The sequence below is a fragment of the Sphaerodactylus townsendi genome, linkage group LG06 (genome assembly GCF_021028975.2).
Source record: "Sphaerodactylus townsendi isolate TG3544 linkage group LG06, MPM_Stown_v2.3, whole genome shotgun sequence".
Lineage (NCBI taxonomy): Eukaryota > Metazoa > Chordata > Lepidosauria > Squamata > Sphaerodactylidae > Sphaerodactylus > Sphaerodactylus townsendi.
Window position 1 is genome coordinate 84123761 of NC_059430.1, and position 27581 is coordinate 84151341.

Below are 27581 nucleotides of genomic sequence, written 5' to 3' on the forward strand. Positions count from 1 at the left end.
GTTGAGGTGGACTTATTGAATCAGGGATGCCCATGGAGTATTATTAGAATGGCTAAAATAAAGGCAGATGCACTACAGAGGCAACAGAGTGAAGAGTGAAGTCACCTCAGAGTAGGATTCTGTTTTCTTTGGAAAACAATTAGCTTAGTGAGCGCATCAGAAAGATTATATGTAAATACTGGCCAATATTAAGTGACATACCTGGTTGGAATAATCTTTCATTGATAGGACTGCATAGGACTAAATCCATCAGAGATTATTTGGTGAGCACAGATTTTAAAGAAGTGAGATCATTGGAACCTGTTATTACTGGTCATTGCTGGTATGGGAAATGCTCTATATGCCAATTATGATGGGAATGTAAGGAGACTGTGTTGGAAAATGTGAGCTGGACTAAAAAGTTTTTTTTCAAATTGCAATTCTACTAAGGTGGTATGCTTGATTAACTGTACTTGTCCCAAACATTATGTGGAACATACATTAAAAGGATCTGAATGCAAATTTTGGAACACTTATCACACAATAGAAATAAGGTTGTGGAAGCACCACCTGTGCAGCATTTTTAACAGGAAAATCACCCTCCTGTTCACTCAGATTTACACTCCTGCATCAAAGGAATTCACAAGCTGATATCAAGAGACTGTTGCAACAACTGGAGATGAAATTTGTGTTTGGACTGAGAACAGCTGCACCTGTTGAATTAAATCAAGCACTGGACTTTTCAGGGTGCCAGTAACACTAGGGAGGGAGCAGTTATCTACAGGAATGCTTTAAATCACAAGTGGGAGAACTATGGTTTTCCTTTAAGGAGAACACCTGTTGGATTTAATTGAAAATAGACTTTGTTATGCACAGGTTGAAGCAATCAGCTGCTAGACTTCTTTAAATTACAAGTGGGAGAGTTATGTTTACTTTCCTTTGAAGATGGAATGGTGATAAAAGAAAGGAAAAAATTGCTCATGTTGGAATCGATCTTGATTCTATACTCCATCCAGTGTTCTCGGGGTATGGGTGCCCATACTGTATGATCATGAAGACTGTATGATCACGAGGTTCAGAAGAAATTCCCTGCAGATCCCAAAATCTGCTCCCCATACTATTTTGGAATAACATCAAGCCCCAACTTCTGTCCAAATTACCTGACAACACTAGACAATTCTAGACTCAGAAGAGCGTTCATGCAAGCCAGAACAAATACTCTTCATTCAGCAGTTTTATCTGGCAGATATCAGCGAATTCCGTATTCAAAGAGACATTGCATCGGCGGATACAAGTCCCCTGATTCCCTGTCCCATATACTGTTGGATTGTTAACTACATAAAAGATTTAAGGGAGAAATTATTTAGGACTGTAACACCATTTTACCCAAACCAAAGAATGAACAAACGCGAGCTTCTTCAAATCTTATTAATGGATTGTTACTGTTACTTTTGAAGTGGCAATTTTTTTATTAGCAGTCTCTGATCAACAGTTATCTAGTCTTGCTAACAGTGCTAAATAAAGACTACGATTAATGTCTAACAGAGGGCATTTCCCCACTTGCCATGCCCCCACTATGCTGAGCGCTGCTCTCAGCGCGCGTCATTTCTGGCACGCGCCCGGGCTTCCCGACGCCCCCGCGCTCTGCGCGGGGTCACCAAAAGGCGCTGTTTGGAAGAGCGCCAGGAATGACGTGCGCTGAGGAGGCGCGACAGCAGCAGCGTCGGGGCTGCTGTGTTGCCTCTGTAGTGGGGAGTGCCGGGGGACCCCGTGCTACTTGTCTACAGTAGTGCGCAGCTACTGGTAAGTGGGAAAACGCCCAGATACTTTGATGGGCTAAAGATTACATCCAATGGAATAATTTTAACTATGCCATTAAAGCTTGTCTTGTCTTGAGGTCAAGAGACAAAAGTCTGTAGGCCAGTATGTAAACTCCCTCCTTTATCAAAATTCTTTCCCCTAGTCATGGTAACTTTACAGCTAATATTTTTGAAGGTTTCTACTTCCCTAGACAATTAGGGCCCTTGAAATATAAGCAGAGGTAATAAATGGATTTAGTCCTCAACGAAAAAAGGAGCAATACAGTAACAGTACATTTTAAACATAACCTTCACTACAAGAACTCAAGAGCCCTTTAGCACTGTTCTTAAATGCACCTGTCCTTTCCAAATCCACGCCCCCCCCCCCAAATATGGACAAAGCATTGCATTCCCCTCACAGATCAGAAGTTTTCTAAATGTTAGTGGGTAATAGTGAACATTGTCCTCTTGTTCCCTCCCAAAACATCCATAAAACCTTGATTATGAAACATAGCTGTGTGCATAAGCTCCTTGAGGTTAACACCCATTTGCAATGTGCCCTATAGGAAAAGTAGGGTTACCAACCTCCAGGTGGGACCTGGAAATGTCCCAGAATTACAACTGATTTCCAATCCATAGAGATGAGTTCCCCTAGAAAAAACTGGTGGCTTTGGAGGATGGACTCCAAATGCTGGCTGAGGTCCCTCCCCTCCCTAAATGCCACCTTCCCCTGGCTTCTTCCCTTAAATCTCCAGTGATTTCTCAACCTGCAGTTGGCAACCCTAGTGAAAAGGGAGAAAGCTAATTAAGTAAGTGGGCATACTTACCCAGACATTTGTGTACAGAAGTCTTTGTTCATAGTCAAGGTTCTATGCAGGTAAGGTTGCCAACTTCAGGTGGGGCCTGGAGATCTCTGGGAATTGCAACTGGTCTCTAGACTATGGAGATCAGTTCCTATTAAGAAAATTGCTGATTTGGAGGGTAGATTCTATAACATTTTACGCTGCTGAAGTCTTGCCACCTCCAGGTCAAAAAATACCTTGACATTTTGGAGGTGGAGCCTGCATAAAGGAAGGTTTGGGGAGGGGTTGGAAGAGGTGCTTCCTATGCATTTGTGCAGCAGGGCAAGTTCCCACCTAAAACAGCCCTCCCAATTCACTTAAACCACCTACTGGTCAAATTGTTTTATAAAGTGGCACAGAAATCATAGCACTATATGGAAGTTAACTTCTGGGGCAGAGAACATTTACTTTCAGTTAGTGTGTGTGTTAAGTGCCATCAAATCGCAACCAATTTGATAGCAATCTGACTTACGGCAACCCAATAGGGTTTTCAAGGAATATATGAACAGAGGTGGCTTGCCATTGCCTGCCTCCACAGAGCAACCCTGGACTTCTTGGATGGTCTTTCAACCTCCGCTTAGCTTCAGAGATCTGATGAGATTAGGTTAGCCTGGACCATTTCAGTTAGTATACTAAAATATTTTTTTTAAGAAAATGCATACAATCCTTCACTGTAATAGGATTTTAAAAATATGTGTTTTGAGCTGAACACATATTGATGTTTAGGAAAACATCTCTCTCTCCCTCCCTCCCTCCCTTCTCCACCCCCCACCCACAATTAGGAGAATCATGTCCTGCAAAGTCCATTGAAGATATGCTCACTTGGTCAGTTTTCTAAAAAAGCAGCAGTAGCAGCAGACCAGGAAAAAGAAAGAACTGTCCTTTTGTGGAGTGGACATATGCCTCTCTTTAAAGAAGAAAATGAACTCCACATGCTTGTTGAAAAAGAACGCTATACTCCTGCTCCAGCCTCACTTTATCTCTGTGACAAGAGCGCAGGAAATAAAGTTAATTAAAGACTTATTCATCTGAACTATTTGAGTGTGTCGAATTGTTATTGGTGACTCAGGATTAATAAACTGTGTTCCACTGAATTCAAAAGGGCACTGGAAGTTTTTCCAAGATTGGTAATTGCAGATTCCTTGGCAGACAGCTTGCCCAGTTACCACCTTCCTCACATGAAGTACAGCCACAATGCTGATTGTGTTCCAAGCTACATTACTGATGTGAAGCAAGGATAACATCTTACCCCTAAGCGGCACTAACTTAAGTGCGTGCCCTAGAATGTCTCAGGATTGTATACTTTTGTTGGTCAGGTTAAATGGCAGAAAAAATCCATGTGAATCACATTTTCTGAATGTAGGGAAATCTGAAAACTCTTGGCCTTCTATTCCCATGTCCAATGAAATTAACATTTTAAAAGATAAAAATAAAGAATGCAATTTTTTGGATGAAGTACCTCACACAGGAGACATGAAAGAAGTGTAGCTTAGCATTATTCAAGGAAAGAGTTAACAAACTATTCATAGCAATGCCAAGATGCTGTTTGTTCTTTTTGCTTCTAGGGGCACCACTGACGAAAATGAGAAAGCGTGAATTCAAGTTGTACGTTAGGCAGTGATAGTTTTACGAGCCTTTCTGTTTATGTTAAGTGGACTGAAGTAATTTTTCACGCATGTTCAAAAAAGGATAGGATTCAAATGTACCTGCTTGCTTTTAAGGCAAACGACCAAAAATAGTGTCTGTATTTCAGCCAGTAAGTTGGATGATGTATTCCATGTGTCACTTGCTCTGTCAGGCAATGAAAACAAACCTTTAATTTTCCATGATAATAATACTACCAAGGCTGTTCTGTGTTGTTTCAGAAGCTTCAGGCGCTTTCCTCTTTGAGCTCTAGATATTATCCTAACACATCTTTACTTTTGAAAAAGCAGCTTGTCCTGGAAAACAATCTATAAAAACAACTGAGAAATTGGTGTTGCTGTTTCTGCTAAGCCCTTTTAAAAGAAAACCATGAAGAAAGAGAATGATCAGGGACTTTAGTATCTAGATCAGAATGGTGCCCAGAATCCAATTAGGGACCTTATCAGCCCCTATCAAAGTTTTCTACATGGCCAATTGGCCATGCTGGTAGGGGCTGATGGGAATTGTAGTTCCTGAACATCTGGAGAGCCGCAGGTTCCCTACCCCTGATCTAGATCCTCATCTGTAAGAATTTTAATATTCAGTAATATTCTCCTCTTACAGTGCCATCCTAAACAAAAGTTTGCTGCAGCTGTCATAAAGGTATGCTGATATAAGCACAGTTGTCCTGCACACTAACAGCTCCACTCAGGTCATTAGCCATTGGATTGTAGTATGTATTACCATGGTTTTAAATGATTATTGCTAATGCAATTAATCTGTTCCAAGTGAAAGCATTCAGAAATCATCTGAGTGTCTGCCATTTTATAACTGGGGAATTTTCTATGGTGTATTGGGGGTTTCAGATCTTTCTTGAGTGATATGCTTAGCACTTTGCACGACTCATTTCAAATCATTTACTTGATAAGCACTATTATACAACTTACATGTTTTCTGCTTGGGGCTCAGTGTGATCTGGGCTGCAAGGTCTCATGAATCTAGATGGATGGGCCCAGACTTGCAGCAGATTGGTTGAAATCAAATCAACTTTACAATTCTATGACTCCTGTGAGCAAAACACATCTGGAGTTTTTTTCTGTGAGTTCTGCAAGCACATGGGTTTCAGTGTATGCAGCTATCTTTCAGTATGCACAAGAATCTAACTTCCTAGAATTATGATTTGCTTATACCACCCCCCACCCCCGAAATTAGGCAAACTACCAGAACTCTGTATTGTGTTGAGGGCCAGATAAGCTCTGGGCTACTTTGCTGATATAACTGCAAAGGAGCTGCCAGTCATATCTCACAGATTCACATATGATTTGCTTCAGAATAGAACTTCAGACAAGAACCTAAGCTGCAGCAAACTGCCTCCTGAAATTTGATACTATATGGGACCTGCTTGATCTCAGGTCCTCAAACAGCCCCACAGAGCCAAAGACGGTGTCCAGGATTCACATGTTGAGATGTGTCCCCTGGCTTCTCTATAGGGACGGCAGGCGAGAGGAGGTAAGAGGGGGGGAAAAGCGGTGTGGGGAAAACGTCGCCTTCCACCCGCTGCTGTTCGCATGGCAGCGGGTGGAAGATGCTGCTTTTTAAAAAACTTGCTCATTGAACGAGTTTTGAAAGCAGCGTTTTTGTGCCACTTGAGGGGGGTGAGTACGAACACCATGTGAACAGCGCTCCAGGGACGGTGTTTTTACCATCTCTAGGGCGCTGTTTTCTGCCCATGCAGAAACAGCCTATGAGAAATATTTCAACACTTCAGTTTCAAAGTTAAATAATCAAGTAGATCCACAGCAAAGTTAAAACCACAACAATTTGATTATTCTTCAATCTTGAAATGTTATGTTTGATCCTTGTAAGTTAGGGTGAATGTTCCCATTGGACCTGTACTCAGTACTTCGTACCATGGATGCAAGAACTACCTTATATAAAAAGGGGGAAAAATCAAAATAGGTATTGAAATGTTTTATTAAAAAAAATGCATAATGCCTAACAACATTATTTCCATGTTCTTGGCAATGGATTTTTGACACCTTCAGCTTCTGAATGTATATGACTGTTTCAGAATTGGACCACAATTTTTCCAATATTTTTTCATGAAACATCTTTTGTTGCCATTCTACAAATGATACCATCTAGCAGTGTTCCTATTTTTGCTTCCTGTGGCGTGAGCTTGTATATCTGAAAAAGGAAAATGGAATGGTGATTTTCTTGAGTAATATGTAGTTCTGAAATCTTTTTTGTCCACAACATTTTTAGTGTTTAGCCATTAATATGTAATAACTACATTGACAATAATTGTTTGGATCAAAACTGACAATGTTACCAATGGAACACAGCAAATGCAAAAAATTAATCAAATGCGTGTGTTGTATTACCTCATTAAACTCTGCAACCCTCACAATAACCCTGTGAACAAACTCCCACAGCAGAGGGACAATTCAAACCTGTGTCTTCCAGATCTGACCAGGGGACTGTAATTACTATATTACACTGGCTTAAATATATACATTTATACCCTCTTGTACTGAGCTCCCAATAGCTTCTCAAACTCAACAGCAGCTATAGTTCCCAGGCCCATATCCAAGTATCCAAAAACAAAATAAACCACTCTCTTTTGTCTGATTTCCACTCTTTCTCCTTGACAACCTTGTACAAACCTTTTTGACTTTTGATATGTCTGTTATCTGGGGGAGGTCTGCCAAAGGAACTTGCTGACCATCCACTTGACTTGCTACATTTTCCAGATTCACTCTTTTCTCTTTGTCTTCCACCAGAACAATGAGTACTGCAGAGTCACTGTCTGAAATGCCAAACTTTTTCAAGGCATCTGAAATCTAACATAAGTGAAAGAATGCAAAATTTGGCTCATTGTACTTTTACTTCCAAGTGCAAATTTTAAAAAATTACAGTGCAATTTTAAAAAACCTCTTCCTTTAGTGAGTCATATTCAGGATTTCCAGATGGCCTCCCATTTAAGCACAGGCCAGACTCAAATCTGTGTAGCTGTATTACATCATGGGCCCATTTTCCCATTTCTACAATGCACTGAAAAGTCTGAACTTCGAGATGAGGATCCATTATTTTCAGTAAAATATTCAAAACATTAATTTAAATGTTACTTGATGTTGTAGTTGACTATGAATTTTTCCAACCATTAAAGGGCATCCCTTATTAGAGAAAATTTAATTTTCAGTCATGGGAGTTTTAGTTCCCCCTTATCCCTTTGCCCCCCTAACTTATGTTCCTGCTAATCATCTATGCCAATGCATGGATGAGTGTGCTGCATTAAGTGCCTTTCACACAATGATGTTGCCTCTACGATCATCTGTCAACACATTCATTATGCAAAAAGATCCAGGCTCTGTTCCTAATGGTGTACATTTTTATTTGGAACAGGAAGATAGTTGTACATAAGGAAGCTAGTTGTACATAAGACCCTGGTTGGCTTCTGGCCCAATATCACTGCAAGAGGTTCAGAGGAAAGAAGGTATGCCCTTCACCCACAGGCTGCCCTACAGGCCAATTTATGGTGCACCAAGTCAGTGGCAACTCACCAGGGACTATCACCTTTTTTGTGCCTGCTTAAGATTGCATAAATAGGAAGGGGGTGTTGCTGAAAAGCCTCTAATGGTCCACAATACCATGGCTGAAGATTTGCATTTGGCTTGACAGGTCACAAGCTGCGCAGGCAATATTATAGAGAGCTGTCACAACAGCCTGTCTTTCCTCAAGCAAACCACTTATGATGATCTTGAAGCAACACAGCAGAAAGAGGATCCAGCATACTTCCCTGTCCTCGCTGGTGTGAGGCTGCACCAGGGACAATCTGAAGCAATTTCTGAAGAGGGGAAGTGAAAATGTAAGACTCTATAAAGCACACCTGCAAACAAGAAGCAGTGCTTAGGGGCAGTCTTAGACAATGGGTAACAGGAACAGCCGGGGGGTGGGGGGGAACTGCCAGGAGTCCCACCCATCCCATTCCAACCAAGGAAAAAGAACTGGCTCCTGCCACCATGGAAGCCACCCCATCCAAGGCTTGTCCAGCTGCTTTTAATGGCAGCTCTTGCCTACCTCACAAAGGACAAGGGAAGCTTCTTGCCTGGCTCTGTAGGGGTAGACCAATGTGGGGGGGAGGGGGGGAACAATGATTTTGGGGACCCATCCTGGACCAGTGCTTAGGGCCCCAGAATCACTAAGGCCCCTTCCGCACATGCAGAATAATGCACTTTCAATCCACTTTTACAATTGTTTGCAAGTGGATTTTGCTACTTTGCAAAGTAAAACCTAGATGCAAAGTGCACTGAAAGTGGATTGAAAGTGCATTATTCTGCATGTGCAGAAGGGGTCTCAGACTGCCCCAGCAGAGTCTGTTTTTAAGTTCCAGAGTGATCATCATGCCTTCCAAATTATATGCTGCTGACTCTCTCTTCCCTCCTTCTCCCATGCTCCAGTTGCAATCTTTATTTTGTATGCGCATCCTCATGTTTATCTGATCAAACATTTTGTCAGTGCTAATTGTTTCAAGGAGTTTTTTTGCTCTTAAAAAACAACCCTGAGCAGTTAAATGATGGATACAAGGTTCAGCTGATACTATGAATAGTTTCTTTAGCTGCAAACCAAGAGAACAGGTTTCCTCTGAGCGCCATCCTGGGGAGAAGATGACACATATGCCTAAAATAGAGGGAGTGTGCTTCCATAGAATTTTCACCACTAACATGGCTATCATCTACACGTATTCCAGTAATAGTAAGTTTAGAATTAAGAATAGCTAGCAGCACCTGAGTGCTACTGACATACACAACATATTTTTATCCCTCCAAAGTAACTCAAGGTTACAATCTATCCTATTTATCCTGATAACCACTCCATGTTTAGTTTACTAGAGAGTTTCATAGCCTGGTGGGGAACTGAACCCAGGTCTCCACAGTTTTAGTCCAACAATCTAACCATTACCCTACTCTAGAAACAGGGGTGTATGTGTGTGTGTGTGTGTGTGTGTGTGGCGGGGGCGGGGGAATTAATATGCCCTTATGGACAAGACGAAGCACACAGTTAGCATGTATTTTGCACTCTTGCACTAAGGGTACCTTGGCTTGCACAATGAGCAAGTTAAAACTTACATTTACTTTTGTTTAGGGGTGGAAAAGGATTTTGAATTATTATTTCTTGGCATTTAAGAGTTCTTGGGTCTCCCTTCATTTCTTTTACTCCAGTCTTTTGAAGATGAACAGCTTTGTTGGTTGCCACAAGGATTTGAAATGGATCAACGATCTGCCAGAGGGAAAAGAAAATGGGGGGTCTCAAAATAGATCAAATGCTTCCCTAAGTTCAATAAGGAAAAAGAATATTTTAGGAATAGATAGGAGGCAAAGCTTCTATCTTACACACTGAGACAAACAAAACAAGTTGTGGATATGCTAGTTTTAATCACAAAGAAATCTCTAGAGACTTAATCCAAAAATTATAACTGTACAGGTCAATATTTATTCTAAGACTTTTTCACTGGTCACATTTCCTCATAAAAAGTCTTCTTTCAGCATATCCAGACCTGTGATTTCCCCCCTGTTCCCTTCAGCTTAGTAAACACTTCTCTGTGTATAGCACATGTGCAGGCACATAAAAAAGGCGTTTTTGGGATTTTTTTTGCTAAAAATTGGAAATCTGGGGGAGTTGGAAAAAAATCCCAATCTTCAAAGGGATTTTCAAAGGGAAATGGAGAGCTTTCATTGCTTCTGTCATCCTTTTGACCTGAATCTTTCCTTGTAGTTGACCCTTTCATCTTTCCTTCAAACCACTGCAGCACATATACCAACAGACTGGGTGACAGGAAGCATATTTCCCTACCTTGCTAGAAGGAAAAATCAGAAGGTCGGGCAGAAATGGCACCAAACCCTTACAGTAATACTCTGAAGGTTGCATTTGAACTGAACTCTCTCTAACCAGTAGCCAAAGAAGGAAAAGGACAGCAGCTAGCTGAAACTACATCTAGCTGTGAAAACATTATTATTGCCCCTTAGTTTGATCCTTTTTTTGACCAAATAATATATTTTATGTTATTTACCACAAAGCCTGTGGTTTCTTAATTCCTATTTTTTCTATATTTCATACAGCAAAATTAAAGTACATGTGTTAAGGCAGCACATGGTTCATCAGCTTGCAGTTTTTCTCAAGTATTAGGTATATTTGCAATTTTACTTCTAGAAAACTACGGTATTAATACCGGTAACTTAAATTTCATAAACATGTCAAATATTGCAATTTTGTAGACTGAATAAGTTTTAAACATGAGCGAGAAAGTGGCATGGTACAGCCGGATCCTGTCAGATCTTGGAAGTTAACTAGGGCTGGTTCTTGGGATGGAGACTCTGCAAAGGAAGACTCTGCAAAGGAAGGCAATGGCAAATCACCTCTGCTTCTCACTTACCCTGAAAGCCCCTTGCTTGGGTCGCTATAAGTCAACTGTGGGTTGATTGCATTTTAAACACACACAAGTTATAAATGATGCCCTTCGTGATGTTAAAGCAGTAAGTTTCAATAAGTTTACGTTTTATAACTTTATGTTTTTCCTAACTTTACAAAAAAACCAGGAAAATGTGTGTGTGTGTTTTCTGTGGCTTCAAAATTTTCAGAAATTTCACATTTCTAAAACTTTGGTGGACTCCCAGGAGACAGGAGCCCTGGAAGTGATAGAAGGGTGGCAGAGGGGTCTGACTCAACAGTAAACTGTCCCACTGCTGACAGTCCAGACAAAAATGTACCTCCAGAAGGATAGGGAAGAAGAATGTTCTCAGCTTCCTGAGGTCTGCAGGGACCTGAAGCACAGCCATTTTAGAAAATGTGGAAGAGGTAAGGAGAGGGTACCCCAGCCTTTCACAAGTCTAACGAGGATGTAAGGTGCCAAGGGCCTGCTCATATGAAGTTAGTCTTACTAATCAAACTTTTTGGGCTGATAGTTGGTGCGTACTTCTGTGCAGGCTTGGACATACTATCTGCATGTAAATCTGCACCTCCTTATGTCGCAACTAACGCAAGATGGGCATCTCTTGTTTCTTTCTCTTGCTATCTACATCTCCTATTTCTGAAGGCATTAAAATGCGCTGTAGACCTACATGATTAACTTTCCTTTGTTTGCCATTAAGCTTATTAGTGCCAACCACAATTTGAGAATAAGTGTCAACATTAAAAATAATCTTTCAGTTTATAAACAACAAAAGGTATCATTTGTTGTTTTCTACAGACAAGAGGAAGAACCTCATGAAGTCTGAGGTAGATGGTCATTCACTCCAATATTTATTACTTTCACAGAAAGCTTCATAATGGGGTGTTGTGTGGTTTCCGGGATGTATGGCCGTGTTCTAGTACCATTTTCTCCTGATGTTTTCGCCTGCATCTGTGGCTGGCATCTTCAGAGAATCCTCACAATACCCCAGTATTCTGGCCATGAAAGCCTTCGACAAAGCTTCATAATTTCATTGGGGAATCAATCCCATTAGCTATAGCCAACATGGCACTTTTAATTGTGTCCAACCAAAGTTCAATCTATCCCTATCTGAAAGCAGAAGACAGCCTGAAGGATCTTGAAACCCAGAATCTAACCCAAACAAGTTCATTACAGAGTTTAAGATTTACTATGTTACCAAGCTGCAATACATTAATGTTTCCTCACCAGTTCAGGACTAATTAATGCTCCATCAATAGCACCTTCCATGGCTTTTTTTCTTAGAATGGCAGCATTCTTCACATCATTAAACAGGATAAGAGTAACCAGGCAGTCAGGAAACAGTTCCAGCCGATGGGTTAAACACTGCATCATGTCTGAAAGTGCAAGTTCCTTTGAAATTAGCCAAACCTGGGTCAATTAATGCCAAATAACAATCGATACTTTATTGTAGCTATTTTGAGAGCTTGTTCTAAATAAAATTTGAAGGGTACAATACAACCACGCAGAGATTTTGACCAGGGTCAGTGCGGTGGATTGGTCAAGAGTGGTGCAATTCTTATCTGGAAACTGATTCGGTTCCCCACTCCTCCACATGAAACCTGCTGAGTGGCCTTGGGCCAGTCACAATTCTCTCAGAACTCTCTCAGTCCATGTGGAGGCAGGGAATGGCAAACCACCTCCAAATGTCTCTTGCCTTTAAAATGACAAGGTGCCACCCTAAGTCGGCTGTGACTTAAGGATACTTTACACACAAAAATTGGCATCGCATACATCTGAGCTTTAAAATCAGTGGGGCAATTTTCTTTGTGTCAGTGGATGAAGGCAGACAAGATATGGATGTACTTAAAAGCATGTATCCATACACTATCTATACATACACACACACGCATACATACATACGAATGTATGCACACTGTCACTCACCACTTTCCCTTTTACTTAGGTGATGGTTTTAACCTGTTAGCATATTACGCTGAATGCACAGACATGCATTTGCAAAAAACAAAACAAAACAAAAAAAGCAGCTGTGCCTTCACTCTAAACTACAACCTGGAAAAATAAAGTACATATTTAGCCAGATATGCATTGAAAGTAACCTAAACGTCACACAAGTACATGCGACTGGAATGTGGAAAGAGAAAGGCGGGGCGTTTGGCACAGGCCAGCCGCGGCCCAGCGGAGCCTCTCTGGTCCCGAGAGGCAGCTGTGCCCGAGCCTCTTGCTTCTGCCCCGGGCCGCTTACCGACTCACGACGGCCTGGCCTTCTATTTCTCGCTCACTCAAAGCAACGGGGCGCCGGCCGCTTCCTTCCTTGCCAGGTCCTGCCGCGGCCGCCGCCGTTGCCGCTTCTCGCAGGGATCGGCGTCTGGTGGAGCGAGAGGCCGCAGCGAGGCCCGGCGACAGAGCAGCCTCAGCATGGAGCGCTCCGAAGCCTACTTCTTCTCGATTGCCCTCAGCTGCGCCTTCTTGGGCTCCTGCCTGCTGTTCTCGGTGCTCAACCGCCAGCAGCGCGCGCCCTACATGGACGAGGCCTTCCACGTACCGCAGGCGCAGGCCTATTGCGAAGGCCGCTTCCAGCAGGTAGGGAGGCGGGCCGCACCGGCGTCTTCTTGCCGTTTGAAGGGGGCGCGCTGCGTGGTCGTCTCCCCGCCACCCCACGCCGTCACTTGGCCCCGGGGCCCAAGAAAGGAAGAGCGCCCCGCCCCAGATGGTAGACCCTGGAGCTCCAAAAGAGGATCTCTTTAGACCCCAGGCAGATACTTTCGAGACCATAAGGATACATTCGTATTCTCTCCCCCGCCTATATCAGTACCGTTTGGAGTTCCACAGCTTTCTGGGATCTAAACTGCACATATGTCACAGTGGACACTGAAGTTGTATGGCAGTGAAGGTAGTGGAGTTTACTTCCAAGTAAATATACCAAGATCCAGAATGCAAGTCTTCCTGTACCATGTTGTGAATATACACTCACAAATAGTAAAAAGATAAAGTGGACCTCTTTAAAAAGGAAGCTATAGATTAGAATCGTCACTATCTTTAACCAAACAGATCTTTTGTGGTAGTGCAAATTTGTTTGTTTTGTTGTTTTTAAGAAAATCTTGAAACAATTTCATGGGGATGGAATCAGAAACAAAGCAAGAGGTCGAGGAACCACAGAGGAGCAGGATACTGGCAGGAATACACTTATGCACAGCGAGGTTCCCACAACTTCAAAGAGAATTGGCAGGGAAGTCTTTGTTTCGGGGCATGTTGGGCATTAATAGCCACTGTCCGGTTTGTAGCTAGGCGGGCATTACCCATCAGCTGGCTTTTTTGCTTGCATCTGGGGAGGGGCGCTGTTTTATGGATTTTCTATCACTCATGTGATTTTTAATAGAATCTTTCATTTTTATCTTTAATCTTATCAATATATCAGTCTTAAGATTGATCAATATGTTGACATAAAAAAGCAAACTATTAAAGAAAGGTCTTGAATATGGCATCTGTACCCAAACACTGATTGTCTATTATGGTGGGAAGTGAGGGGGGAGTGATGGCAGTGTGCAAACTGCTAAGCCACAAAAGGACAATGTGAACTGTCACTTGCTAAGCACCCACGGTTCACGATTGTCCGTCTCCTGATGTTCTGTAAACCAGTCACCCGTATGGGGGCGGGGGGGCACCAGGCTGAGGCATACCCAGGGCGGGTGGGGGCAGACAGTGCCATGGAAGGGGCTCAGGATGCCCGCATACCCCGGGAGTAGTTTTTTCTGCTCCGCCTCTGCTGTAAACCCAAACATCAAAACCGATGGACTTTTCCTGGTGTGGTCTGGAATCACTGATTGCTTGTATATAAAACTAGGAGGCTGGAGATGTCCCGGTTTGCTGATCAAATGCAGGGGCAAATTGTGCTTTTGAACTGATCGACTAGTCTCATTATTTTTACAATATTTTAGTATTAGTATTGCTTTATTGATCTATCAATATGATGATTATTTTTTAAATCTAAAGATATGCAGGGCAGGGAGACCATGGGCAATAGAAATGATACAGAAGGACAAGAAGTGGGAAGTAGTCAGCAGCAGGGAGGAAGGTGAGTGGGAAACGTTCGAAGCAGTGCGAGGGAATGGGAGGTAAGACTAGGTGGGCTGGCTGCGGGCAGAGGGAAGAGGTCTGGGGCAAAGCTGTGCCCACTAGCAAATCTATCCTGCCGTAGCAGCGAAGCAGAATTAAAATTGTGCTATAAGTGGATTTGCTTGCCACAGAGAGTGTGGAAAGTGAAAGTGGAGCTAGAGGAAATACGTCCATACAAGAACTCTTGCTGCAGTGGACTTTTGCCTCCACCCTGCAGCAAACACCTTGTGTGCAATCAGCCACTGCTGTAAGAGCAGATATATTCAGGGGTGAAAGTTGAAAGATGATTAGACATTTTAAAAATTGACCTGGATCCAGAGAACAGCACTTGCACTTCAATCCAAGAAGACTTTGAACACTTGTCTTCCATGCAGCAGCTTCTCCTGGTACTCATTACACCTATTTGGAAACTCTCCTCCGGGCTGTGTGTCCCAGACCACAGCCACACAGCCCGTAAAATGCACAACAACCAGTTGAATCCGGCTGTGAAAGCCTTTGACAATGCATTCTCCTCCATTTGTCATATGGAATGGGGATCATTTGTTCAAAGGAGAAGAGCCCAAAGTTTTGAGTGTGGTACTTCTTTGAATCCAAGTTTTTGTTACAAGGCAAAACTATGGCCTTTTCTACAGGAGTTGTTTACAATGAATCTTGCCATCAAATGCTTTAAGCTCTCTTTGTTTTCCCCCCTGAGTAGTTGCCTAACCACTCCTTCAGTCATTTTCTCCCCCCCCCTCATCTTCCACTTTCAAAAAGAATTTTAAAAATTCTTTGACGTATTGAACTAGCAATGTAACCTAAAGGCAGAGATAAGAAGCAGGGGTAATTAGATCAGCCTTGTCAATTTCACATATAGGTTGCAATTTTAATGTTCATCCACAAATATAAAGATACAAAGAAGCAGGAGCAATTAAATCAGGTTTGTCAATTTCACCTAGAACACGTGATGTTAACATTCAGACACAGATACAATGAAGCAGGGGTGATTGGATCAGCTTTGTCAATTTCATATTGAATTAGAAATATAACATTAGGTGAAGATACTCTGCCTGCAGTTAGGAGCAAATGAAATTAACAAGGGACTGTAATAATTGTTCTCTAATTTGGTCAAGAGATGGGTTTTTGGGGAGTGGGCTACATGTTTCTGTTCCTTCAGGTGATGGTGCCTGTTCCAGTAGGGGTTTTTTTGGCTTTTACTTTGTGTGGGTAGTTCCCTTTACTTTATTTGGGGCTTCTATGCCACCCTCCCCCAGCCAGAGGGCAGACTCAGGACAGCTCACATTCAAAATATACAATATGGTAAAAATCAGCGAAACGACAACTAAAACCCAGCTCTTAGCATAAAAATTTTAAAACTTTAGCATCAGTAAGTTTCCAGTGGGGGAGATAATCGAGAGAAATGTAGTAGAGAACCTTTCAAACTGCAAAAAACTGAGCCTCCTACCCCCAAAGACTTGATCTCTACAGAGAAAGAGGAAGGGCGAGGAAAGGGGATAAAAGGGAACGGGAGACCACTCAAGATGGTAGATCCATAGTTGCCTCAACCATAGGCCTGGCAGAACATGTCTTACTGTACCACATCCCTCAGGACCCTTGTCTCAGATGACAAAGAGTTTCACCAGGCCAGAGCCAGGGCTCAAAACACCCTGGTCCTGGTTGAGGCCGACTGGATATCATTCGGGTCAGGGACTTTCAAGAGGTTACTTCTGGAGGAGTGCAATTTGGAGGGTGTTATTGGGAGATACAGTCCTGTAGACATGAGGGCCCCAGACCACCCAGGGCTTTAAAGGGTAACACCAAAACCTTGAACTTGATCAAGAATTCAACCGGTAACCAGTGCCGCCAGCAAAGCACAGGAGAAATGTGTGATCTAATAGGGGTCCCCATAAGGACCCTTGTTGCTGCATTCTGGACCAGTGCAGTTTCCAGAGCGACCTCAAGAGAAGCCCAGAGCAGAGTGAATTACAGTAATCCAGTCTGGAGGTGACCGTTGCATGGATCACTGAGGCTAGTTCAGGGCAGGACAAGTAGGGGGCTAGCTACCTCATCTGGTAAAGATGGTAGAAAGTCAATTTGTCTGTCTGGGTGACTTGGGTCTCCATAGATAGGGAGGCATCCAAGATCACACCCAGGCTACAGATTGCAGGTGAAAGTACCAATGTCATCCCGTCCAATTCTGGCAGACAGCAACCCCCCTCTGATCCTCCGTGATCCAGCCACAGGACCTCAATTTTTGATGGATTGAGTTTCAGCTTGGTGCGATTCAACCATTTCACAAGAGCCTCCAATGGTAGAAGTGGAGGCTGAGACATTTTTTGAATGGCTGCTTCAATGTAATTGCACAGTAACACTAGAGCACCTTTGCAAAAGAAAAAAAAGGGGGAGGAGGATTGTTCTTCTGCATCACAAATGACATCCCACATTTTGATGCAGTAGTGTGGAATAATTGCAACTGAACAGATGAGAGAAAAATGTAACAGTTCTAACTAATGTACATAAGTTTATCAAAAAGACCATTTTAAAAAGATGCCTTTGTCAGATCATATTTTGCAAGCAAGTAGGAGAGGCACATGCGCTTCTCCTGTGCCGCTTCTTTTGTAACAAGGATTTGCATACCAGTCCTGAAGTGGGATGGCTGATAGTGCAATCCTAACCAGAGTTTACACCTTTCTAAGCTCATTGACATCAGTGGGCTTAAAGGTAGAGCTGCACTGTAACTCCACATACATCCTAGAATACTTTACAAGTCTCGACAGGAGAGATGAACCCTTTTGCTCCCATTTGGAATGGTGAAAAATGTGTGGTTCCCAAAATGAATGAATTTGGCATTCTGTTTTGTTTTTCTAATGTTTTTCTAATGCAGTGGTTCTCAACCTGGGGGTCGAACGACCCTTTCACAGGGGTCACCTAAGACTCTCTGCATCAGTGTTCTCCATCTGTAAAATGGATAAATGTTCGGGTTGGGAGTCACCACAACATGAGGAACTGTATTAAAGGGTCACGGCATGAGGAAGGTTGAGAACCACTGTTCTATTGGTTGTGTCTGTGTAATTAAAGGGCGATAAACAGGCCTTTTAAATTAATTGTCTCCTTTTTCTTTTCTTTTTTCAAATAGTGGGACCCTATGATTACTACACTGCCTGGTTTATATTTGGTGTCCATTGGAATTGTAAAGCCTGCAGCATGGCTCTTTGGATGGTCTGGAAGCATAGTTTGCTCTACTGGGATGCTCAGATTCATTAATCTCCTTTTCAGTGTTGGGAACTGCTATTTACTATATTTGCTTTTTTGCCGGATACACCAGAGAAAGGTACTGTGCACGTGTTATTATCCTTAAAATAGAATCTTTCCTGTACACAGTAGCACATTAACATGTCAAAATTTGATATGTCCTCCTCATATTAGGAAGAGACTGCATTCTGTTCTGTATCTGTACTAACATTTGAATCTTCCTAGCATCCTGGATTTTATTGCTTTCTTCCTGTGTGTGTGTTTTTTTAAGTTGAGGGAAGCCTTTTGCTCACGTGGTGAACAAAGACTTTACGCAGATGTGTACACAGGCACCTGTACTCATGACGTTGAACTTTTATTATTACTGTTGCAGCAGTCAAGAGATTTAACATTTTGGCTTCAACTGGTTTCCTGTTACAATCTTTTCTGTCCAAAGGAGAACTCAGGACCACAGTCTCTTTCATATCTCTGAATCATTTGGTCAGATATGTGGTGTACTGAATTAATGAACTCTAAAAATGAGATTCTTTGCCCAGAAGCCATTAGAAACCATTGTTCATTAGTTCCATTTCCAGTTCAGTGGAGCTTGAGCAATAGAAGTTCCTTGTATGATGTGAGGCTCTCCCACCCTCTGAGATGGTATCCCTGCCTTCACAGTTCTGCCACTAAAGTGGGCATCTGACTCACTGGGCTCAAAATTGGGAAGGAAAGGGGTTCTAGCACAAAGCAGTCAAAGCCAAAATGTTACATCTCTTGACTGCTGCAACAGCAATAATAGGAGTTCAACATCATGAGTACAGGTGCATGAGTACACATCTGCATAAAGTCTTTGTTCACCACGTGAGCAAAAGGCTTCCCTCAACTGGACTGGCTCCGCACTCTCTCTCTCCCTGGGCTGCGGTCAGCCTGTTGCTTCCTCCTCTGGCCAGGCAGAGAACCTATCTTTCTATAGGACTTCGGAGTCCCACCCGCACCCAATCTGGCTACAATCCAAACATCTTTGCTTCCCTACAAGAACCATAGCCTAGAGTCACTTAGAGATCTTGCAAATAGACAGGGTATAAATTCAAAAAATAAATTATACATTATAAATAAATAAATATGAGGTGAGGGTTAGCAATCCCTTTCCTCGCTTTCTAGCCCCAGAGTCTACCTGTGGAGTGCACCTTGCCACCTCCATCCTGGCTCCCCCATCCGCCAATCCTGACTATGGCCCTTATCCCTTCCTGCCAACCTGATAGGGTCCTTTGTCTCCCAATCTGCATCTCATGTCAGGCAGGTGAAGTCCTCTTTCTGGGTGGCTTTTGACATTCTTGCTGGGCTTATTTGGCCATCTGAGGCCTCTGAGGTCCAAGAGGCCAGTTGTTAGCCAATGATATCATTGGCTGGTGCTGCGGCAATATTTGGGCCTGATCCTATTGCTCTCCTTACCCCATGCGGGTTCTTCTCCATGGCAATGAAGACTGGTAGATGGAGATACAGCCATCTCCTCATCCAAGAGTAAGTGCCACGTGCTGTTTTCCTTGCTCCAGTTGGGATAAGTCAGGGGCAGGCAGCATTCCCCAGCACTTACACTGCCCATTTTGCTTTTTAATATTTAATTGAAGCTGTCGTGCTAACCTTGTCTTTTCCCCCTCATTTTCTCTCTCCCTCTCTAGGCTACTTCTGGGTTCCAGAGAATCCTCTCCACTTTGACACTAGCGATATTTCCAGTTCTTTATTTTTTTACTTTCCTTTATTATACCGATCCAGGTTCCACATTTTTTACTCTCTTTGCCTATTTAATGTGCCTTTATGGTAATCACAGAACTTCAGCCTTGCTTGGATTTTGCGGCTTCATGTTTCGCCAGACCAACATCATATGGACTGTGTTCTGTGGCGGAAGTGTTCTTGCAGATAAGCTGAGTGAAGCCTGGAAAGCGGAATCGCTGAAAAATAAAGAGCAGAAGAACTTGCCCCCGAAGGGATCATTTTCAGAACTAATAAGAGTCTTTTGGTTCCTCCTTGGATATGTCACATCCCTTAAAAACATAACCACTCTTATTCTTTTGACTTGGCCGTATGTTGGCATGGCTGTGGTCTTCTTTGTTTTCGTTTTCCTCAATGGTGGGATAGTTGTGGGTGACCGAAGCAGCCATGAAGCTTGTCTGCATTTCACTCAGATATTCTACTTCTTCTCTTTTACTGTCTTTTTTTCCTTTCCTCACTTAATGGCCCCAAGCAAAATCACCAGTTTTCTTCATTCTGTGAAGAGATACTTGTTGCAATATACTATCCTTGCAATCATTTCATTATTCCTGGTCTGGAAGTTTACGTATATTCATAAATATTTGCTTGCAGATAACAGACATTATCCATTTTACATATGGAGAAAACTTTATCAAAGACATGAACTCATGAAGTATGTGTTAGTTCCATTCTATATATTTGCTGGCTGGAGTTTTACAGACATGCTGACATCAAAGAACATTTTTTGGAAAATGGCCTATTTTGTATGTTTGCTCATGGCCATAGTTCCCCAGAAACTTTTAGAATTTCGTTACTTCATTTTGCCGTATGTTATCTATAGGTTGCACATTCCCATGCCGTCACTTTTCAAACTTCTTCTTGAGTTGGCTTTTCATCTCTTGATAAATGCTGTGACCTTTCATTTTTTCCTGAACAAAACATTTCAGTGGCCAAATAATGAGGAACTCCAGAGGTTTATGTGGTAATTTTTTACTTGAAAGAAGACCAAATTTCTGGGACTTTCCTGCCACTGAAAAGAGGCTGCAAGTTGTAGAGACCCTGTCAAGGGAAACAAAACATGCTGGATGTTTTATAACTGGGAGGGTATGTGTGAAATTTTATGTGCTGTGTTTCCTGATGTTGGACCAATTTCATAAGGTTACTATCTGGGCATTAATAAATGTGACATCAGGGGAAGTCCAGATTTCTTTCAGTCATACCAGTTTTGGTACCAAAGTCCTAACTGGAGGTGGTGTCTTCAGTATGCTTGTGTGTGTGCCCACCTGGGCTCAAGAGGAGTGGAAAGAGGAATTGTAGCTTATCAGGCCAATAGGATGGTTTTTGATATGGTTTTGTCATCATACTGTCACTTCCATGCATTGTTTGTTTTGTTTTCTGGGTGAAAACATTTTGTGTGCATGACAGAGATCTGAGGTTTTGTAACTTCTTGGAGATCTACTGAGAGCTAAAGTTCTCCAGGATGGCTTGAGTATCTGATACCTTTACACGAGGATGCATTCATAAGAATTGCTGCCCACTGGGAAAAATTAGATGAGATCAGATGAATGCAGAATTGCCTATTACTGCATCAGAATTGACCTGAACATTGGGCCTCAGGAGAACAAATGATACCAGGACTTGGGTGACTTGCTGAATCTATTACGAGGTGAAGGGGGGCATAGGCTAAACCTGATCCAGATCCATATTCAGTAATGTATATTCAGTTCTTTCAATCTGAACTTATATTTCCAAAAACATATGCTATTAACAATCATGTGGTTTAAAAATATTTTTTTCTCACTGTGAATCACAGTCAAAGGAAGCGGAAGAGGAGAAGAAAGCGGTCTTAAACTCCTTCACTGGGACAGTTTGTGTGAAAATGCCCTTTATGTGTGAAAGGAAATATGTATTCCCTGTCTCTTTTCCTTACAACCTAGTCTGAGTGTGTGACTGGCCCAGGGACATATGACGGGCATTGTTCCTAGTGGGGAGTGAACATTGGTCTCTTCAATCTTAGATTAACGCCCTTAACTACACCATAGACATACTTGATAGTCAGCATGAATCTCCAAATGCTCTGAATCTACAGTAAATACTAGCTTCTCAGGTACTATGACCTAAAATACAGGAATGTTTGTTCTGATGAAGTAGGGTTCCAGGCAGTATAATCACCTCACTTTCCATATTGGGCGAATCAGCTTTAACCCCATTCCACCATGTGCACAAGAGACCCCCACCCCCCACCCCAAAAAGACTGAAGAGAGAACTATTCCTGTCTCTTCCATTAATTTTTCTCTAAATCTGCATGTCCTAGAATAATAAAATCACCTTAATGTCTACTATGTTGTCTGTTTGGATGATCCACAGGTTGAGAGCAGGGACTTTAGGTAGAACTTCCAAAGATCTCAAGGAAAAATTCAGGTAAGGCAGTGAAGGGGTGTTCCTGTGTGGCAAGTAAATGTCCTAGAGTAAGAAAAGCGGAGTTGGCAGCCTCTGTGTGTATGACAAAGATGAAAGTGCATTGTTTTGGCTGGCTGAGCAGTGGTCATTACAGGAGCCAACACAAAATAATTTCAAAGAAATAAAATTGAGAAATTCAGGGTTAATCCAAAATGAGAATCTATAGATTGGCTTCCCAGAAAGGTGACAAAAACGCTGGCGCGTGGAGGCTCCCCTCATGTGCGCAGCAGGCTGGTAGGCTAGGAGACATTCAGGGAAGGTCAGCAAAAAGTACAAAGCTTGCCTGGTGGTTTCATAAATTTGCCCTCAGTATGACTTTCATTTGCTGATAAAATTATTTTGACAGACTATGGTGTGGCTTTGCAGTCCTGCGGCAATGGGTAGACAGGCATTGGTGGGTAGATGGTTCCAGATTTACTCCCTGGCCCCTACAGGAAAGGGTTCTGCTACAGTATTGTGCTAGCTACTTTGAGAACCTCATTTCTTACTAGTGAGAGACTTTTCTAATCGCATGGGGAGGCTTAGATGGTGGTACCCTACTCACAAATCTTGATAGTGTGCAGTTAACACCTGTGCTGGCTGTCAAGAATCTAGTTGTGATCTTTGATGCCTCCTTATACATGGAGGCGCAGGTCATAAATATTACCTACCAGGCTTTCTACCATCTTGCCTACCTGACTTTCTTCCAGGCACCCTTCCTGTCTCACCTGACCTGGCCATAGTGAACCATGCAATGGTCACCTCTAGGCTACATTCAGGGCTGCTCTTGGGCCTGCTCTAGAAACTGCAGTTGGTACAAAATGCCGCTTCACAGGTCCTTACTGGCACCCTGTGGTGGACACATATCCCGCCAGTACTATGCCAGCTGCATTGGCTCTGGGTGCAGTATTTAATGTAATTGTTTGAAATAGAAATACATTTTAAAAACTAATTTCAGTTTTATTGTGGCTCAAGGCCAGCCAGAAACATTCCTTAAAATATAATTCACATAACTTGCATAAAAAGATGAACCATGCATTCAGCAAAGATAAAATTATTGGTTAAACTATTATTTTCTAATTTCCTGGTTTATGATGGATATTACGTATGATATGACAGCATACTATGTAGAACTTTGCTACCTGTCTAGAGGCTAAGGAATCTTTATCAGACTGACACTTTTCAATCATATTTTTGGAGAGTCCTGAAGTTATGTCTAGGAGGGGCCCTAAGAGTTCCGAACAAGTCTCATTATACATCGAGCATCTGAAGAATATGTGTTCTATGGTTTCCATCTCTCAAGATATGCAAGAACAGACACTCTCTTGGTGGGAGAATTCTGTCAGATGAGGCTCGGGCCTTGCAAGACTTGACACAGTTTTGCAGGGCCTGTAAGACAGAGCTGTTAAGCCACCAGGCCTATGGTTGGGGCAGTGACGGTATTCCATCTAATGGATCTTCCTCCTCTTCCTTCTGTTAATTGGTTTTATTTCCTTTTCTCTGCTACACTGGTATGAAATGATAAATACAGGGTAATTTATCTGTTTTAACCCTGTTGGAGAAGTTAACATCATGTTGGAAGATTTTGATATAAATTGATATAGGCTGTATTGTTACTGTTGATTACTGATTTTATCATTTTGTTGTTGTTTAATTTTGGAAGCTGCCCTGAGCCTGCAAGGGGAATGACAGTCTATAAACTGAATAAATAAATGAACAACTAATAATGATGTCCTGATTCAGTCTAAGGCAGGAGATTGTATCCTTGTACAGCTGTATGTTGAGCAGGCAAATCTTTCGCCATCATGCATCTTTTGGCCAGGAATAGCATCATCTGCTGATGTCCAGCCTGACATTTCCTGGCCATTAAAGGAGCAAGAATCTTTTTAAAAAATAATTATTTTAATTATTTTTTTAGCAACTACACACCACAACTAGAGCAACACATACAACTCTACAGTGATCCAGTCACCCTAACACTAAAAACTACTTCCACAACACCTGAAAAAACAATTGCGTTACTTCCTGCCCAGAATCCTTTGCTGAATTTATCTTTAATATTATACTGTTACCATTGGTATCTAGACCAGCAACTAAAAAATAAGAAAAGGAAGTAAACTATTTGCATTTCTATGCATTTCATGTAGAGAACAATCTGTGAGGGGTGAGGGGAACTAAATAAAACAATCTGCGAGGGGAACTATGACAGCTTTATTTTATCCACACATTCCTCTATAGTTTTTGTGTATTATTTTAAATCAGAAAACATTATTGGAAATACTTGCATAGTATGCAGCCTAGAAAGGAATAAAAATTTATTTCAATTCATTTGTTTGTTCTCAGCTTAACTTGAAATGGCAGAAAATATTGCTTTGGTCTGCTCAAACAAGCCATTTGAACATGTTTCCTAATTGGAAACAAACCTCATTAGTCACTGAAAAGCCCATTTTGTGGCAAGTTCCTGGCCACACTGGCGTCAATTTTGACTGAATCGTGAAATGTTCCATAAATGTCTCAGGTTATTCCATATTCCATAAATGTCTCAGGTGGGGCTTACTACCAGGTGAAAGACCTTGGGATTTCAGCCTAGGTAGTTCAACTCAATTCAGGCCATGGTTTTGTAATGTAATGAAACTTCAGCACATAGTGGAATTTGATGCCACACTATGGTTATCACTGCCTAATTTCTAATTATCTAGAAAATATTAAATTTAAGGGGTGTTTTTTTTATTGCTGGGTTTTTGTTTGGAGATGAAATTAGATTTCTCTTTGGCTCTAGTACATTTTTATCACATCCTTCCAGCAAAAAAAATACTGGCTTGCATAGCTCCTCTCCATGCCCTGGGTTTTCCCCCCCTCCCAATGACTCTATGAATAGGAATGTTGTGTGGTTTCCGGGCTGTATGGCTGTGTTCTAGTAGCATTTTCTCCTGACATTTTGCCTGTATCTCTGGCTGGCATCTTCAGAGGATCATGGCCATACAGTCCAGAAACCACACAACACCCCAGTGATTCCGGCCGTGAAGGCCATGAAGGCCTTCAACAATACTCTATTGTTTGGCTGAGAAAAAGCAACTGCTTCAAGGTCAGCCAGTGAATTTTGTAGCAGAGTGGGGATTTGAATTCAGGTCTTTGAGACCCTAGCCTAACATTTTAATATCATACCATATTGCATCTTGTTATTTTCAGCTTCCATGAGTAAAATTTTAAAGGCTGAATTAAGTGCTGTTTCTATAGCCATACATGTCTATATATACTGAGTATATATTTTTTTGCTGTTTCACATCTAAATTTCTTTTCAGTCCTTTAAACTGGCAAATTCTATGCTTGCTTATTTGAGACCAGAACTCTTCTAGAGAGACCATTTTAAGACTACTGACAGTAAACAACATACAGAAACACACTTCCATGAAACATAACATTGCTTAGAACAGCAAGGTGGCACATCATGTTCAGGAAAATCAAAATTTCCACAAGATGGCACTGTTAAGCTACCATCATTCACCTCCTCAAGGATTTACTCTTGCAAAATTCATATCATTTTTAAAAGGTTCATGGAGTTTAAAAAATTGAAACCTTTCTCACATATTTATGCATTTTTCTCTGCTAATCTGTTTAATTTCAAAACTGTGTTTCTAAAAAAAGTTATGAAAATACTTTTGGAATGTATTTAGGAAAATCTTTATGACTGGTGTAGTATTCTGAATTGTGAAAGCTTGATTTCCTGAAAATTTCTGGACTTTAAATTTAGGGCAGCTGTTCTGCTCAGATGCCAGAATGTATCAACTTCTGTTAAGGAAGGGCCAGTGATGTATAGTCCTACTGGAACAGAAGGCTTCTGTCTTAAAATATTAATTTTTTTGAAGTTGGAGTATGTGGGTTTGTTTGTTTAAAAACTGTATCTGCAAAGAGCTTTAAGCTACCTGTCAGTTTCCCTTTACATATTAAATGCTGCTTACATTTTGGTTTGACATGCAGACTCAAGGATTCTTGTCCCCAGAGTTCATATGTATCTGTCTCATCCCTTTAATTTCCCCACTTACATGACAGAGCCTCCCTCTCTTTCTTAATATCATCTTTCCAATATATCACACTGGCATAGGTATCTGTCAAGATGAAGCCAAGATGTTGACTTTTATATGTATACAGAGATGAAAATTCAGGCAGGCTGTGAAAAGATTTTCAAATGTACTTTTAACAAAATGTGATTAACTGCTAGCACAGATGTTTAAGTTTGGCTAAAACAATATTTGGTTTCTTGCTTTTCAGTGGAGCTTGGTTAGGGAGTGCTTCATATTCCCAGTGACTTCAGTTTAGGTTTCACACATTTCCGTACATCAAAAATTGCAGATGGAAGAATGCTTTGCAGAGGTTACCAACTGGCTTATATACTCACCTGACTGCTAATATTCTTCATGTGCAGGAATGGGGTGTATCTGCCTGTCAGTTGCATGCACCTATTGAAGTATGATACACATACAACTTCCTGACGGAATTCATACTGTTGTTTCCTATCACTGCATGATTTTCTGAATTCTGCTTATGCAGTGTAGAAGTACAGGCCTGCTACTTTGCCACACACCAGGCTATGGAGTATAGGAGTCAATTTGTAGAGTTTTTCTCTGTGATAATATTCTCAAAGAAAGAATAGCTATACAATTCTCTGGATCTGTCTCATTTGAGAGGAAAAGAATGGTCTGCTACCAGAGTAATTGTTGGGCCATGTCTGAATCCCCATTCTGCCCCAAACCACCTTGGCGTCCCATTGGGGAGGAAAGTAGCATATAAATATCTAAATAAATAAAATTTTGGACATATCAAAATATTTGTTTTTGAACAAGTTGGCTTGTATTTATAATCAAACATGTACAGAATATAAACAAACCTCTTGGCGTCTGTGTGCACAATGGGGTTCTTCTGTGAAGCTATCCCCTTGGTTCAATGAATGGAGACAGCAGCCCTTGAGTGGGTCATAGACAGTCACTGGATCAGATTTGTTGGCAATTTAGGATGAACTCCCACAAGCCAGTGGCAGTGGCATTCAAAAAAGGAAAACTTACACACAACCTTTTGACTGTTATGGCTGAAGGTGAATCTTGGCCATGATGGTATTGGGGAAACCTTTGAAATGATGGTTTACCTATGATAGATATTGAGGGTGGACTTTTTTTAAAGCTACCTTCTACAGCTCAGCTTTGTCTTTAGGAAGACTGAAACTAACAAGTGAATGGCTCTGAACAGCAAGTACCTCCTAAGAGAACATGTGATAACACCACTATCAGGGACAGCATTTTCCCCCAATATGGTTATGAACAAACATGTGACTTTTCCAACTTTTGCAACATGATACTATAGGAGCGCTGCATTGTTGAAAGC

At 41.7% G+C, this 27581-nt stretch overlaps 2 protein-coding genes across 2 annotated transcripts; one reads left to right on the forward strand and one right to left on the reverse strand.

Annotated features, from left to right (window-relative positions):
- Positions 1–6199: 6199 nt before the first annotated feature.
- LOC125434894 (EKC/KEOPS complex subunit Tprkb-like) lies at positions 6200–13076 on the reverse strand. The gene is made up of 4 exons (XM_048500727.1): positions 12937–13076; positions 11919–12067; positions 6910–7086; positions 6200–6430 (listed from the first exon to the last, which is right to left on the reverse strand). The coding sequence occupies exons 2-4, from the start codon at positions 12063–12065 to the stop codon at positions 6344–6346; spliced, it is 411 nt and encodes a 136-aa protein (XP_048356684.1). The 5' UTR covers positions 12066–12067; positions 12937–13076; the 3' UTR covers positions 6200–6343.
- Positions 13077–13109: 33 nt separating this feature from the next.
- On the forward strand, positions 13110–23929 carry ALG10 (ALG10 alpha-1,2-glucosyltransferase). Its single transcript, XM_048500725.1, has 3 exons — positions 13110–13274; positions 17923–18117; positions 19697–23929. Exons 1-3 carry the CDS (start codon positions 13110–13112, stop codon positions 20750–20752), a joined length of 1416 nt encoding a protein of 471 aa, XP_048356682.1. The 3' UTR covers positions 20753–23929.
- Positions 23930–27581: the final 3652 nt, after the last annotated feature.

Coding starts and splice junctions, on each gene's coding strand:
- LOC125434894 (XM_048500727.1), bottom strand. CDS start 12,065: ATGATGCAGTGTTTAACCCATCGGCTGGAACTGTTTCCTGACTGCCTG. Junction 7,087..11,918: donor CATTAATTAGTCCTGAACTG/GTGAGGAAACAT, acceptor CACTTATGTTAG/ATTTCAGATGCCTTGAAAAA. Junction 6,431..6,909: donor ACATATCAAAAGTCAAAAAG/GTTTGTACAAGG, acceptor TTCCTTTTTCAG/ATATACAAGCTCACGCCACA.
- ALG10 (XM_048500725.1), top strand. CDS start 13,110: ATGGAGCGCTCCGAAGCCTACTTCTTCTCGATTGCCCTCAGCTGCGCC. Junction 13,275..17,922: donor GCGAAGGCCGCTTCCAGCAG/GTAGGGAGGCGG, acceptor TTTTTCAAATAG/TGGGACCCTATGATTACTAC. Junction 18,118..19,696: donor GCCGGATACACCAGAGAAAG/GTACTGTGCACG, acceptor CTCCCTCTCTAG/GCTACTTCTGGGTTCCAGAG.